This window comes from Caloenas nicobarica, chromosome 7, assembly GCF_036013445.1.
Source record: "Caloenas nicobarica isolate bCalNic1 chromosome 7, bCalNic1.hap1, whole genome shotgun sequence".
NCBI lineage: Eukaryota > Metazoa > Chordata > Aves > Columbiformes > Columbidae > Caloenas > Caloenas nicobarica.
The window spans coordinates 35444082-35458442 of NC_088251.1; the positions used below are offsets into that span (position 1 = coordinate 35444082).

At 54.2% G+C, this 14361-nt stretch overlaps 1 protein-coding gene across 1 annotated transcript in view; it reads right to left on the reverse strand.

Annotated features, from left to right (window-relative positions):
- Positions 1–14361, reverse strand: part of CDH23 (cadherin related 23) — a 193365-nt gene that overhangs the window by 30368 nt on the left and 148636 nt on the right. The window contains exons 27-36 of the mRNA XM_065638593.1: positions 9449–9509; positions 8955–9103; positions 7859–7994; positions 7267–7655; positions 7072–7173; positions 6162–6164; positions 4968–5117; positions 4442–4570; positions 4187–4315; positions 2559–2786 (exon numbers count right to left, since the gene is read on the reverse strand). Coding sequence (XP_065494665.1) covers positions 2559–2786; positions 4187–4315; positions 4442–4570; positions 4968–5117; positions 6162–6164; positions 7072–7173; positions 7267–7655; positions 7859–7994; positions 8955–9103; positions 9449–9509 — 1476 coding nt within the window. The remainder of the gene's footprint in view (positions 1–2558; positions 2787–4186; positions 4316–4441; positions 4571–4967; positions 5118–6161; positions 6165–7071; positions 7174–7266; positions 7656–7858; positions 7995–8954; positions 9104–9448; positions 9510–14361) is intronic.

Consider the following 14361-nt stretch of genomic DNA (forward strand, 5'->3'; position numbering starts at 1 on the left):
GCCGGAAAGGCACATGTGGGATTTGCCTGCCCGTGGTCCTAACTGCTTTGAAACCCTCTCTGAGTCCCTCTGTTTGCATTTCTCTTCTGAAAACGTAAAAAAGCTTTGCCGGAAACAGGTTTCTCTGCATGCTGCAGGAATCCCATTTCTTTTGGGATACCCCGTGCCATAGGCTGTGGGGCTCCTCGTGCCAGCAGAGCAGACGGCACGGTGCTGCACCTTCAGGCAGGATGCTCACGGTGAAGTTGACCCAGTGAGATGCTCATGCCCGCACGGACCTTGCCAGGTCCCACCAGCTCTCACAAATACCCGGCTTGGGAACGCAGGGCAAGCTGGTGCCCTGCTGCCAACTTTTTTCCGCTGCATCAGCACTCGGGGCTTCGGTCCTGGGGAGAGCACGGAGCCTCTTCACCTGAACTCTTGTTTCCGAGCGGGCGGATGGGAACAGAAACTACCAAGGCTGCAGCAGCTCTGTCTGGGGGCGGCTGAGAGATTGATATCAAGGCCATGAGGAGTGGTTTTACCCACTGGTGCTCAGGGCTGCGGGTGCCAGGAGGAGTCTGTCTCCGGTGCATGGGGGTCCCTTAGGCAGACATCCTTCCTTCTGCTGTGGGAAGCATCCCAAATGCTCTGGAGCAGAGTCAGCCCTCAGGGCTTGCACCAGGACCAGACAGAGCCCTGGTGACTTCTGCAATTCCCATGTAAGAAGAGGAAGAGTCTCCATTTGCAGCTCACCAGCTTGTGAAGGTTTTCTTTCCTGAGAAGAAGGTTTTCTTTCCTTTCATCATCAGCATTTTACCCTTTTGCCCCTGCATTTCCATGTCCCCAGAGGACAGCCAGTCACTTGTTGTCCCAGATGTCACAGATCACCAATGGGACTCCCAAGTCCTCTCCCAGATCTGTCTCCTCTGCCTCCCCCATACCCAGGAGGCCAAATCTCAAAGCACGTGGAGGGACGCACTGATGACAGACAATAAATCCCTGTTTGTGCATCATTGCATCAGCCTAGATTTACTTGCGAAACCCAAGTTTCTAGTAGGTAACAAACTCTTGACAGACATCATTTCATCACCCAGGCACGATGCCAGCAGCCACTGAATGACATGTGGGACAGCCTTTCACAAGACCTAAGCGTCCTCAAGCTCCGAAAAGGGCTGAAACTCTCATCTCCGCTCAGGAATTGGGTCATTGGATGCTTTGTTTTGCTTCTGCACGGCGGGATCTTGGTCGTCACTGCTGGCATAACTCGCACCAGTGACATGGTACAGAAACCCTGAGGACAGGCGAAGCTGCTGGGACGCTGCTCTGGCAGCGTGAAGTGATCAGCTGTGTCACTTGTCCTCTCCAGCAATGGGAAGGGAAGAGGGCGTTGCCATGGAAATGGGATTTATCAGCTTGGCACATGGCATTTCTCACCAGGACAGTATCAGTGATGCTCCCAGGGTGCCGGGGCAATGGGGATCGGGTGCCTTCTCCCATTTTGAGGGAAGATCCTTACCTAAATTTAAGCCGCAGTGGCAGCATCACTTAAGGAAAAGATGGTGATGCACAAGCAAGGGTGTGAACCACCCTAGGAGGGAGGAGTTGAGAGCGCAAAGCCTGAAGCGAGGGTTGCAACCCACACTTTGCACTGCTGGTTGCAACCTGTTTCCTTAAAATGTAGAGCAAGGCTTTGCAGCGAGAGCTGTGCCGGGAGATCAGAGAGATGGCAAGAGATAGCAGGATGAGGTGGGGGAGAGGAAGGATGGCAGGGTGTCGCGCAGGGTGTCACATCTCCCCAGCTCACAATTTGGGCTCTCTTTGTGCACGCAGGCGCTTGCTTGCTCACCCCTCCGCAGAGCTGCGGCGTTAGGACAGACTCGGCTGGTAGCTTCAAAGCAAGGCGGCCACCTCCCCAGACCAAAGGCTGATGGATGGGGTCTCATATCAGCCTCCAAACGCAAGCTCAGACCCTGCACGCTGCGGACAGGGTACTCCGGATGGCAGCAATGCGACCAACGAACCACCCAAATCTCACACAGCGGGGACTGCAATGGCTGTAGCAATAATTAGCAGACCTCATCTCATGTGCGTGCACCAGAGCAGACACACAGGTCCACAGTGAGCTGAACCGTGGTTCAGCTGCTGCTCCAGCCACCCCCTGCCCTGTGAGGAGTGAGAGCAACATCTCAAGATCTTTCAGACTCGGAGTGCAAGGGCAGGACGGCTCCTGCAGCCTGTTGGGATGCTCTTGGTATTTTTGGCATTTACAGATGGGAGAGAAACAGTTCAACGCTTCTGCTAAAACCGCTTCAGAGCAGAGGCAGTGAGATGGAAAACATTGTGCATGAACACCTACAAGAGGGCATCCCGCAGGACCAGGTACCGGGGAAGGTTCTGATTCATACCAGCAAATCTGGACCCAGAGACATCACCCAAACGGCTGGGCCACCAAAACATCATTTTCCGCGCCTGTTGCCCCCTTTCCCACTTGACATCTCCATGCTACACGCTAAGCTCGCTCCTGCAGCACTACCCAGCCCCATCTTTCCCATGAAAAGCACATTTTTGTGGCTCACCGACAAGGAGGGGTTGCCCTCGTCCTCGACGGTGACCACCAGGCTGTAGAAGCTCTGCCGCTCGCGGTCGGGCGGGGAGGGCCGGGTGGCGATCTCGCCGGTGACGCGGTCCATGCGGAAGGTCAGGTCCTCGTTCCCGCGGGTGATGTAGTAGGAGAGGACGCTGTTGAGGCCGACATCCCGGTCGGTGGCACGCACCTGGGCCACCGCCGTGCCACCGCCAACGTTCTGCAGGGTGAGACGGCGGGGTGAGCGGCAGAGATACACAACGTGGAACACAGGCACCTCATAACATAGAAACTACATAATAAATAACATTAATAATGTAATTCTAATATAGAGGTGGGGGTTTTTTGGTGGGTTTTGTTTGTTTGTTTGTTTGTTTTTCCAGGGTCTCCCTCACCAGCACCTGGATGCCATTTTTGCCATGCTTATTGCAAACCATGTTTCATTAATAGATGCATCTTTGTACAAAAAAAAGCGACCCAAGGCTACTTGCCCTGCTGCTGATAGCTCAGCTGAGGATCAGACACAGGTTTAGCAACAAAAGGCTCTGCCCTTTGAGTGCTCCGATCTTTGTTTTTGTTTGAAACTCTGAAATTAAATGTGTTTTCTACGTTAGCTCTTTGAAAGAAATAGAATAAAACTAACAGGTGACATTTGCTGTTAGGTTGCCAAAGCCAGCTGCTGCTGCGCGCCAAAATTGCACCTCTTTTTCCTTATGTTAAAGCATCTCCCATTTGTTGCGATGCACCAGTTTGATTCTCTGCCACAGAAATCTCTGCATTAGGTCCTTTCTAGGCTGGCACAGCCTGAAAGAGTGTAAAAACCAGTGTGCGCACAAAGGTGAAGGCTGTGTAATGGCCTCAGAGCTCGGCTAATTATTTTTGGATAGTCCCATTACGGGGGAAATCAAAACAGAAATTCTGTTCTTCAACCAGCTCTGAACATGTATTAAATAGATAAGAAAATCCTAACAGGGCAATAACTTTAATGCAAAGCTATTAATCACGAGCAGCACTTCCTCGCAGCTAAGTGTCACTGGCTATTACTCGTATTTCATTTTTCATCGTCAAATTGAGAACCCCCTGGTCCAGGAATTAAACTGTCAGGAAATAAGTTGTCTTTTCTCACGCCTGATTGTGTTTTATTGCTTAATTATCCAGCTCTTGCCGAGCTGCTTCCTGAAAGCAATTCCTATTCTGCCTCGTGCCACCTCTTGTGTCACTTTGGTGGCATTTCCATGGGTGTGTAGCCACTTCTCCTTCCTGCTGGTCGCTGCTGCCTCATGGGCTTAAGTTGCCTGCAGAGCTCTCTCCTAGCTCCAAAATAGGAGGCCATCACAGATGAGGGCTTGCAAGGGGCCACCAACCCTTAAATTGCCCAATGTGAGGTTTGCAAGGGGCCACCAACCCTTAAATGACCCAAGATGAGGTTTGCAAGGGCCACCAACCCTTAAATGACCCAAGATGAGGTTTGCAAGGGCCACCAACCCTTAAATGACCCAAGATGAGGTTTGCAAGGGACTTTCAACCCTTAAATCATCCAAGGTGGATTGTCCTCACCCACCTTGTGGTCAGACCTCATCCTGGGTGGAGGGAAGGAGAGGAGCAGTGCTGGGTGCTCACCTCACTCACGCTCACGTTGTAGCCGAAGGGGCTGTCAATGACGGGGGGGTTGTCATTGACATCGAGGATGTTCACCCGCAGAATGTGCTCCTTCCTCCGGGGAGGTACGCCGCCATCCGAGGCTTGGATCTGTGAGTTGGGGGATGGATTTTTCAAAAAAACGCTATTTTTAAGCTCACAGGACCAGAAGAACAGCCTTGATGCTCAAAGCAGAAGCACAGCCCAAGGAGGTAAGAGGGGTGGTTTGGTGCTTACCCATAAGGTATAGTGATCCAGTCGCTCCCGGTCCAGTGGCTGTGCCACGAACACCTCTCCGTAGGTGTTGTTGGTGGTACGGATCTCAAAAACCCGGCCAATGTTCCCTGACGTCAGTGAGAAAGTCACCTGGAAACAAAAGGAGGGCAGGCAAGGGGATGCTGTGAGGAGAAAAGACAGAAAGAAGACCCTACAGTAACAAACCCAGCATTGCCTCGGGAGGTCTCTGAGCATTTTAAAATGTCCAATGTGCTGAGGTCCAGCGGTGTGCTGGCTCATTGCAGCCACCCCAAAGCAAACGCCCACGGGGCAATCCTGCTCTCACCCACAGCTTTCCTATGATGCCAGCAATGCCTCGGTACCCACCACACAAACACCTCCAAAACTGCTACCATCAACAACCACCGTTTGCTCTTGCGGGGGTGCAGAGGAGGGGAAGGGGTTGGGAAGATACTGATGGAGGCACTTCTGCCTTGGTGCAACACCCCCACAGCCTGGTGGGCAGCTGCTGCCCCCACCTCCCTACCTGCCCGTTGCTGCCCGCGTCCGGGTCGCGGGCCAGGACCAGGGCCACCCGCTTGGTGACCGCGCTGTCCTCCGCCACGCTGACCGAGGAGTCGGAGGTGATGTCGAACTGGGGGCTGTTGTCATTCTCGTCCAGGACCGTGATGGTGACCTGCGGGCATGGCACGGGGCTCAGGCAGGGCACAGGCAGGAGCTGTCCCCCTGCCTGACATTGACAGCCATACTGTCGGCTCTGGTAAACTCTCGACCCTTTGCACCCCATCGAGGTGCCAGCAGCAGGAGTGCTGATCAGCCCATGTGGGAATGGGTGCAGGTGTGTGAGGCCAGGAGCTGAGGCTCCAACCCTGTTTGCAGAGGACGGATGCTGAGAGGCTGGAGAAAGAATAGAAAGGTGTCACAGCTCTCGAGCGGTGGATTTTTCTATGGAGCATCCTCCAATTTTTATCCTCTGAACAGCTGGGCATGGAGCAACTCGTGCTGCTGCAGGGTGACCTTCCCCTGCTTAGCTTTTCACAGCCAGTGATTTCATCCGTGCTCACCACACCAGAGGTTGGGCAGGCTTTCCTTTAAAGCTAAATGGACATAAAGAAGTTGGAGCTGCCTGTATTTAACTAAACCAGGGCAAACTGGGTGTATAGAAGACCTGAGCTCCCTCTTGGGAAAAGGCACATGGGCAGGCGAGAGACCAGGCAGAAGATGCTCAGAGAGGCACCCTGCCACTGCATGGGGGTGACCGGGGACCGGGCTACCTCGGCCACAATTAACCAGAGGAAATGCTCTCATCACATTTGTAATCAAAGAGCTGCAACGCTCCGCAGAAGCGAGAGAGGAAGAGCCTTTCTGCTCCCGAGCCTCTATTTATGGGTGTCCCCATCCCCAGGTGCGGCCAGACTGAATGCGATAACATCCCGGAGGAAGCCGGGAAGTGAGTTGGTGATTCGGTTATTGTTGCCGCTGAATTAAAAACAGAAAGGGAGGAGCGGGGAGAGCCCATTCAGCCGCTGGGATGGATCCGGCAGCTGCTGTCCCAAGTGCCAGAGGAGGGCATTGGGATTTCTGCTGGCCGGCACCACGTCCCGGGATGTGTCACAGATGGAGCTGGAGACCTCTGTCCTGGTCCTTCCCTGCAGCTTGATGCGGAATTCAGGCCAGCTGCTGTCCCCAAGGTGATGCCAGCGTGACAGACAACCCTTACCTTCTGTTGGAGGAAAGCGGAGGGAGGGAAACAGAGAAAACAAGGAACCAAGAATTAGTGGGGGATGAAGAGGTGCGGGCACACGTGAGGAGCAGTGGGCTACCCCCTGGCAGTGTCGGGGGCTGTGGGTACCCCCGCTGTGGTGATTTGGAGGCTCCTATGTTGGTGCATCCCTTTGTTTTTGCTAGATAAGCTTGGGGCATTTCCCTCTTGCCCTGGCAGAGGCTCAGACAAGAGCAGCAGGGCCACCAGCACCCTTGGGTGGGGACAGGCAGCACTTGCAGCCTCTCTGCCTTTGCCATCGCGTGTCTTTTTTAAGGGCAACAAACGCAACCAAGACACGAGAGTGCTCGAAACACAGATGGTTGCCCATCGCTGAGAGGCAGCCTCTGGTTTCAAACCCCACCTGGGGCTTCGCTTCTCCAGCTGGCCCAAACCCACAGAGTTTGGGTGGTGCCAGCCGAGGTGCCCCTGCCTATGGGATGGGGACCAGGCTTATCCTGCACCTGGTGTGACCCCTGCCCCGGCAGAGAGATGCAAATCACCCCCCTGCTCGGCTGCCTCTGAAACTGCCAAATATAACCCTCCTAAACACAAACCACCGCAAAGTGTTTCAAATTTACCTCCCTCAGAACTGTTTTAGCTTGGTAAGTGACCTGCAAACTCTATGGTTTGGGGTGTTATTTTTTTTTTTCCTTTTGTTCTGAGAAATCCCTCCCTATGACACACAGAAGCTAAAAAGCTGTGCTTATGCAAATGCAGAGTTTCCCCCAAATCAGGGTTTCCAGACCCCAGTGGCTGGAGCAGATAGGACAATTAGGACATTGCTGTCCCATGCCAGAGGAAGAGGAAGGTGACCTGAGGTCATCCTGTGCAAAGGATGGTTGGGAAGTGGGCAGAAGCTACTCACCACCGTGGAGTCAATCTTGGGTCCTCCATCATCGGCCACCACTGTCAAGGTGTAGAAATCTCCCTTCTCTCGATCCACCTGGCCTTTGACTGTGATCACACCCTGCCAAGGATGAACAACAGTTGTGTTTGGCCACCAACATCAAAGTCCACAGTGGACAACCAAGCCAGGAGGGACCACGCTGTGGCTACTTACAGTGATCCCATTGATCTTGAAGAGAGAGAGTGCCTGGGCGTTGGTGTTGGGGTCAAACTTGTAGGTGATCTGGTTGAGGTTGTCGATGGAGCGGGCCTGGACTCGGAGCACCTCGGAGCCCAGGGGGATGTTCTCCATGATCACGGCCTCGTAGCTGCTGTTGGAGAACTGCACGGCCTCGTCCAGCTCGTTCAGCAGGCTGACGTACACGCTGCAGAAGCCCTGGTTGTTGGGGGGTGCTTGGTCCGTGGCAGAGACGTTCATCAGGTAGCTGGTCTTGGTCTCGTAGTCCAGGTACTCGATTGTTGTGATGAGGCCCGTGCTTTCATCAATCTCAAACTTCCCTTCGGCGCCTGACAGGATTTTGTAGTTCACCAGACCTCCGTTCCCTGGGACAGGAGCAGGAACCACAGTGCTGGTTGGATCAAGCATCCCAAAGAGGCAGGTACCACCAATGCTGACCCCAACCATGGAGCAGAGCCCATCCCACGTGGGGATTTCAGCCCGGTCAAGCCAGGGTCCGTGCAACGGCTGATTTCAACACTTTCCCTCCAAAATGAGTGTTTCTGTAAGCTCACCCCCAGCTTCCTACCTGTGTCTCGATCGGTGGCCCGGACCACCGCCACCGAAGTCCCTATCCCAGCTGTCTCCCGCAGCCCCAGGCGGTTGTACTGCCGCTGGGTGAACACCGGCACCTCGTCGTTGACATCTTCCACGTAGACAATCACCTGCGAAAGCCCCCAGAGAAACCACAGATGACCCAGGCAGGTTCGTGAACCCTCACTGGCTGCTTGCACTTGGGAGGGGAAATCCACCCTTCACGGCACTCATCTGCTGCACCGGAGAAATGATATCTCCACTAGCAATACCACATGATGGAAGGTGAACACACATGGTTTAACATCATAGACTTAAACAAGGTCCACGGTCAGAGTGACTCAGTCCTTCCCTGGCCAGAGGGGGGTTATAGTCTGTATATTAATCCCTCTGTGCTTTGGGATGCCCTGCTGGTAACCTTGCACTTAGAGACCTTGCAATGCAGAAACGCTCACAGCTCGGTGGGAAATTTCTGCTCCAAGTTCAGCAGGTCAAGCTGCATTTTCTCCCCTTTCCCCAGGGAACATCCTTTCTCCTCCTGGTTTTCTGCTTGTTGCTGGTGCTGTGGGCATGTTGCCCTTAGGCAGAGCCCACCATGAAATCAACGGGTCTAAAAATAGGTGGAACATGAAGGCTGGGTTCGTGGGAACCGTGGGAAGCTGGTGTATCACTGCTAGAGATTACTGCCACTAGGTCCTGGCTTATTTAAAAATCAATGCCCGGCCAGGAGACACGGTTTCCAACAGGCTGAGGCTCAGCTCTTCCTCCCGGAGGCAGAACCGCATCTCGCCAGGTGAGCGGAACTCCCTGTGACAGTGATTGCCGCACCACTTAGCAGCCTCATTGCACCGAAATGTCACAGGAAAAAATTAAAAAAACCCCACCGCCAGCAAAAAAAAACCCAACAAGCTTTTCTCCACCCACAGGCTGCCCCCGAAGACTTTCTGTCAGCATTTCCATGCCAGATCTCTCAGACTTCCTGCACGGGTTGGAAACGACAGCCCTCTGATGGAGCAACCTGAATATTTTGCAATTAAATCCTCTGCCGCCCAGCCCTGCTGCCCACCCCTCGGTCACTGCCAGGTCCTTACCCGCACGGAGCTCCTCATGGGTCCCTGCTCTGCGTTGTAGGCCTCCACCTCCAGGACGTGAGAGGAGTTTTGCTCCCTGTCCAGGTGCCGCACGCCTCGCATCACCAGCCCCGTGCTGGGATTGATGCGAAAGTGGTTGTGCTCGTTTCCTGGTTGTGGGGGGGGAAAGTGAGATGGATGCTGCCCATCACTGCTGCATCAGTCCTGGCGACACACCGAGCCCTCCCCGGGGGCAGATTATTGAGCAAAACCTAAGCCCCCATCACCTTCAGCTCAACAGGGTTTGGCTATTGGTTTGACACCATCTAGGTGTCCACCAATGACAACCCATCCCCTGGTAATTAGCCCCAATGCTGAGGTTTTGCTCAGGGGTGGGGGAGATGTTTCTGTGGGTTGCAAAGTGCAAAAGGATGGAGAGTGCGAGGAGGTTGTGTGTGCGGCTGGCCAGACGCCGCCTCAAATGCACCGATGTACCAAGGGGCACCTGGACTTACCCTTGATGATCCTGTACCACACTCTCCCGTTAATGCCTTCATCTGCGTCTGTGGCTTTCACCTTCATGAGAAAAGAAAAGGAGTCAGGGTGAAGACCAGAGATTTCCAGACCGTGACAAGTCCTTCCACCCTGCCCGAGGGTGGACTCGGGGTGGGCGCTGAGCCTGAGGACCGTGCCATGAAACCCGCGGGTCAGTGTGATGGTGGACGTGCCTCCATCGGTCCTGCACGTCAATGCTTGTCCTGCTGGAGATGCCACCAGGGACGGAGCCTCCTTGTGCAGAGCTGGCCTGAGCTGCTCCTGGGCACCCAGCCCATGGCATCGGGGTGCATCACAAGCCATGTTAAAGGAATGGCCCACAGCTTGGCTGGCACTGGACCCTGCACCTGGCTCTATTGGCTCTGAGAGCTGTTTGTATTTACCCTTTCACTGCAAGCTATTGCTAACTCACCCAAGCAGCAGCATATACAAAAGATACCGAAAGAAACATTATTACAACCAGCCCAGTGCGTGCTGGTGGTCTGGACACTGGCCTGAGTCCTCGCAAGACCCCGAGCAGGGGGTGGGAGCACCCCTCAGCTGTGACGCACGGCACGATCCATGAACGTACTAAATAAGCCATATGCCTGGGAAACCCAAGCCACGGGTCCCCTCTGGTGTCACTGAACAACACTGCAGTGCTTTCCCTGCAAACCCAGCCAGCAGCCCGCTGGCCCCAGGCAGCTGGGAAGTGGGACCTGGTGAGGGGCAGAGTGGGGCTGGGGGCTTCTCCCCGGCTGGCATTGAGCTGCTGCATCTCCCCTCTGCAGAAACCGCGTTGCACAAAGTATCCAGACTTTGATGGCAGCGCTGGTCACTTGCGAATCACCAGGGTGAAAATGAAGGGAAAAGCATCTTCTGCCTGCAAATATTACCTAGTGGTTTCCTTTTCCCAGGCAGGGGGAAGTTTGCATCCAGATGTGCACTGCAAAGAGGAGGGGTTGCCGCAAAGGACACACATCCAGTGGGAACAGCAAGGCTCAGCTTTAAAGCCCTGGGCTGGCTTTAACCCCCAGCCCCACACAATGCTTGCAGAAGTCAGAGATGCTCTTCCAAAGTGCAGTTTTGAAATGCCTTGGACTGCTCTTGCTCCCTTCCACCAAATAAGCCCACATCAGCAGAAATCTTAGAAAATGCTGACCCTGTGCTTGCAAACTATCTGGATTTCCCAGTCATGTGCCACACACACTGTTTTTCTCTGTCCCAGACCAGCTCACATCTTGTTTATGGCTGAACACAAGCCCGTGCCTTTGTGTTTCACCATGGACCCAACACCTTCTTTTCCCAGCTCTCCCTCTGAATGCTACCATTGCATCCACACCAGCTCTTCCATGCCCAGGGCTCCCCAAGGCCATTTCTGGGCAGGAGCTCGGCTGTCTCCTCTCCCGGGTGATGGATGAACCCAGCAGGCAAATGATGCCCAGGCAAACCGGCTGCCTTGGCACGGTGAGGCCAGCCTGCCTAAGGGATGGGAGAGAAATCTTCGTAGCTATTTATGCCATTCCCTGCCCCGCTGTGCCCAGGAAAACGCATTTCAAGGTGGGCAAATGGGAAGGGTTTCAACACGATGAGAACCATGTGGGAGCAGCAAATGGCACCTTGCAAACACCCCCTTAACCACCCTTTTTCCAGCTCACCCAAGCACTTTCTGCAGGCAGCTCTGGCACTTAAACCAGCTGAAATGGGTCAGCCCAGGTATTTGTTTATTTCTTAAAAAAAAGTAGCTTGTATTAAACCAATGCATGCTCCTACTGCTGCCGTGGACAGAAAAAGCTCAGCTGATGCTGGTTTGACCCACTGAGGTCCCAGAGGAGATGCAGCACTCTGACAAACTGTCCCAAACTTGGGAAGACAAATTAACTTGAGAGCAACTGCTGGGAGAAAAGCTCTTTCTGCTGCAGGTGCAAAGCACCTTGTGCAGCTGGGTGCCGGTGCTTCCAGCCTGCTTTATCCCCCTGCCAGAGAGAGCAGGCTGTAGGCAGAGCCAGCACCTTCCAAACACCCCCAGCTACTGGAAAGGGGTCAGAAAAGGAGGAGGAAGCAGAAGGAATAAAAGGATGGAAAAAAGCAGGCAGTTTGGCACAGAGTTGCTGGGAAAAAGGAGAGCAGGCATGTGGAGGGCAGCCTGTGACTGTGGCATTCAGCCTTCCTGCAGGGACACAGCCCCAGGGTATCACCACGCTGGCAAAGCCCGGGTGGGGGCTCAGGGGCCCCTCCTGGCTTTGCATGCTCAGGCTGTCCCCAGCCTGGCTGCCATCTCTGTCCCACCCTCTCTCACCCTCCAAAAGGGAGGAGGGGGCTGGCAGCTGGCAGAGGACGGCGGGAGAGGCAGCAAGGCAAAGCCAGAGCTCGGCCGGTCGGTGAGAGGTAGGGACTCCAAACCCCTGCGGCAAACTCGCTGCTGGCCACTCAGGCAAACCCTGAGGGCTGAGATAAGCCAGGGATGTGCCACCACCCCCGGCTGGAGAGCTGCTGCTCTCAGCCTTGCAGCCACCCAGGGAAAGGACTGCGGATGGGGTGGGGAGATCCAAAGTTTGGGGTGGCTTTGAAGTTAGGTATCCTAACCCTTGCCTGTCATGTTGCTTTGTTTGTTGCAGTGATAGGAGAGGAGGAAAGTCCTGCAGATGCAGTGCTGCTTAACAGTGAGGGTGACGGGGTACAGCATCACTTACAGCCCTTTATTTTGGTACCCAACTATCCGGGTGGTTCAGCTGGGTGCGTGGTACCCTCCAGCATCACCTCCTCCTGCAAGCAAACTGAAAGGCTTAGTGCATTGGGAAAAGCTGGGGAGCTCCAGGAAAGCATTGCTAAGCAAGGCAGGGAGGGGAAAGAGAGCTGCTTTTCATCCGAGCTGTATTACAGGCACAGAGATGCCTGAAAACAGCCTTTTCATTGCAGGAGTATAAGAAAAGGGAGGGAGACCATGCAGAAAAACTCCTGGCAAACTAGCCAGCTGTGCCAGGCCAGGCAAGCAGCGCCCGGTGCTGGGCAGAAAAACGCTCCCTATCTTATTCTCATGCACAAGAGACATTTCTTCTTCCACTTTATTGCTTCCAGCTTTATTGCGATTTTTCTGCTTTCCCTCTGATCCTCAGCCGCTTTGTGCCCAGTGCTGGGTACCGAGCACTCATGGGGATGCTCATGTTAGAGCTAATCAGCCAGGGATGACCCTTCTGGAGGGGTTTCCCAGCCTGGACAAGCCTGTTGCTAACCCAGCTGCACTGTACAACGTGGGGTTTGGGTGGGACAGCAACGCTGGGAAAGTGTAATGCTATGAACAGGGATGTAGGCAGCAGCTTGGCTGGTGAGTACCAAATGCTCTGATCCATCACCATGCTGCAGGAAAGGCAACAAGCTTCCACCCCGTGGTGGGGAAGCCCTCACCCCCATGCATGCCATGGGCATGGGGAGTGCTGCTCTTACAAAGCCCTGACATTTCTACTGAGAAGATCCCAATTTTGGTGGCTTTCTGCTGAAATTCTGCTGAAACCACTGTAGATCTGCCTCAGGCAGATGGTGGTGGGGTGGAATCCCCTTTGTCCGTATTAATACATTGAAAACCTACTGGCACAAAAAGAAAGTCACCCCTCAAGTGTGCTCTGCAAAGATTTCCCAGATTTTTAGTGGGTCTGTTTCTGGAAGGGCTTAGAGATCAGGCACGGGGCTGCCCAGACCTTCCCTGAACCTACAGCTCTGCCAGCCCAGCAGGGTGTGAGGAGAGGATGGATGGGAAGCAAGAGGAGAAGAGGGCATGGCTGGAAAAGCCTGGGAAAACATCAACGTGATCCCTCCTGACAGGTTTCTAAGGGACAGTGTCAGCTGGATTTAAATGAAAAACCCTACAGCCGTCACCAACAGAGCTAAAAACAACCTGAAGAAAGAAATTGCCTGTGTCTCCCAGCTCGCTCTTAACCAACAATACAAGGTGACCAAGCCAAACCACGTGCGGTCAGTGAATGCCAGAACGAAGGTAGCCGTGGTAACGTCGGTTCAGGCTGCCTTTGGTGTACACCGTAAGGAGCTGATTTTCATGCCCTGGCAGTGCAGAGGAGCTGCCCACGTAGCAGGGTGGTCCTTGGGATGGCTGGGGCTGCTCTGCTCCCAAAGCTGGAGGGAAAGGGACTGAGCCAGGCAAGGAGAGGCTGCACACTTAAGAAATGCTTTTGGGGTGAAGAGAAGGGAAAACATCACTCTAAAGGAGGGGAAGAGAATCCTGGCCCCTAAGCCTGCTTGCAATACACACGAGGGATTCACCCGAGCTAAGGTGTTATCGGACACCAACCCATTTCCCACTTTGCATTTTTGCATTTCCCACTTTCTGAGTGCAGACCTGGCTCTGACCCACGGGTCATGTCTCCCCAGAGCCCCCGAGGTCAGACCGTGCTGATACAGTCCTTGCCCTGAGGTCATCAGCATCACGGCTTTGAATGCCCAAGCCCAGACCATACAAAGTATTCCAGAAATAAATCACATCTCCCAAGTGCCTCAAACCCAGCACCCAGCTCTCGTGGAAACTCATGACCTTATTCCCTCCGTACCCCGGCTCATTGGAACAGCATGGATCCTGCCAGAGCCACCTGTCCCCTCTGGAACCATGTGAGGCTCAATCCAAATTCATACTTGTCAGGAGACTGCCCGGCCACGGTCCAGACTAACAGCTCTCCATCACTCTTCTACCCCCACGTCTGTGCAGAAACGTCAGTGTAATGAAGCTTTACCTCCAAGCAGGCAGAGCACCGAGGGCCAAGGCAAGGCAGCGGAGGGTTGGCACAGCAATATTGCCCCAGCCCTTGTCCCCAGCTGGGGAGCTGCCAGCCTCAAGCACAGCCTGAGGGTGCCTGGGAGCAAAACGATGGGTGCAAACTGCTCAGGG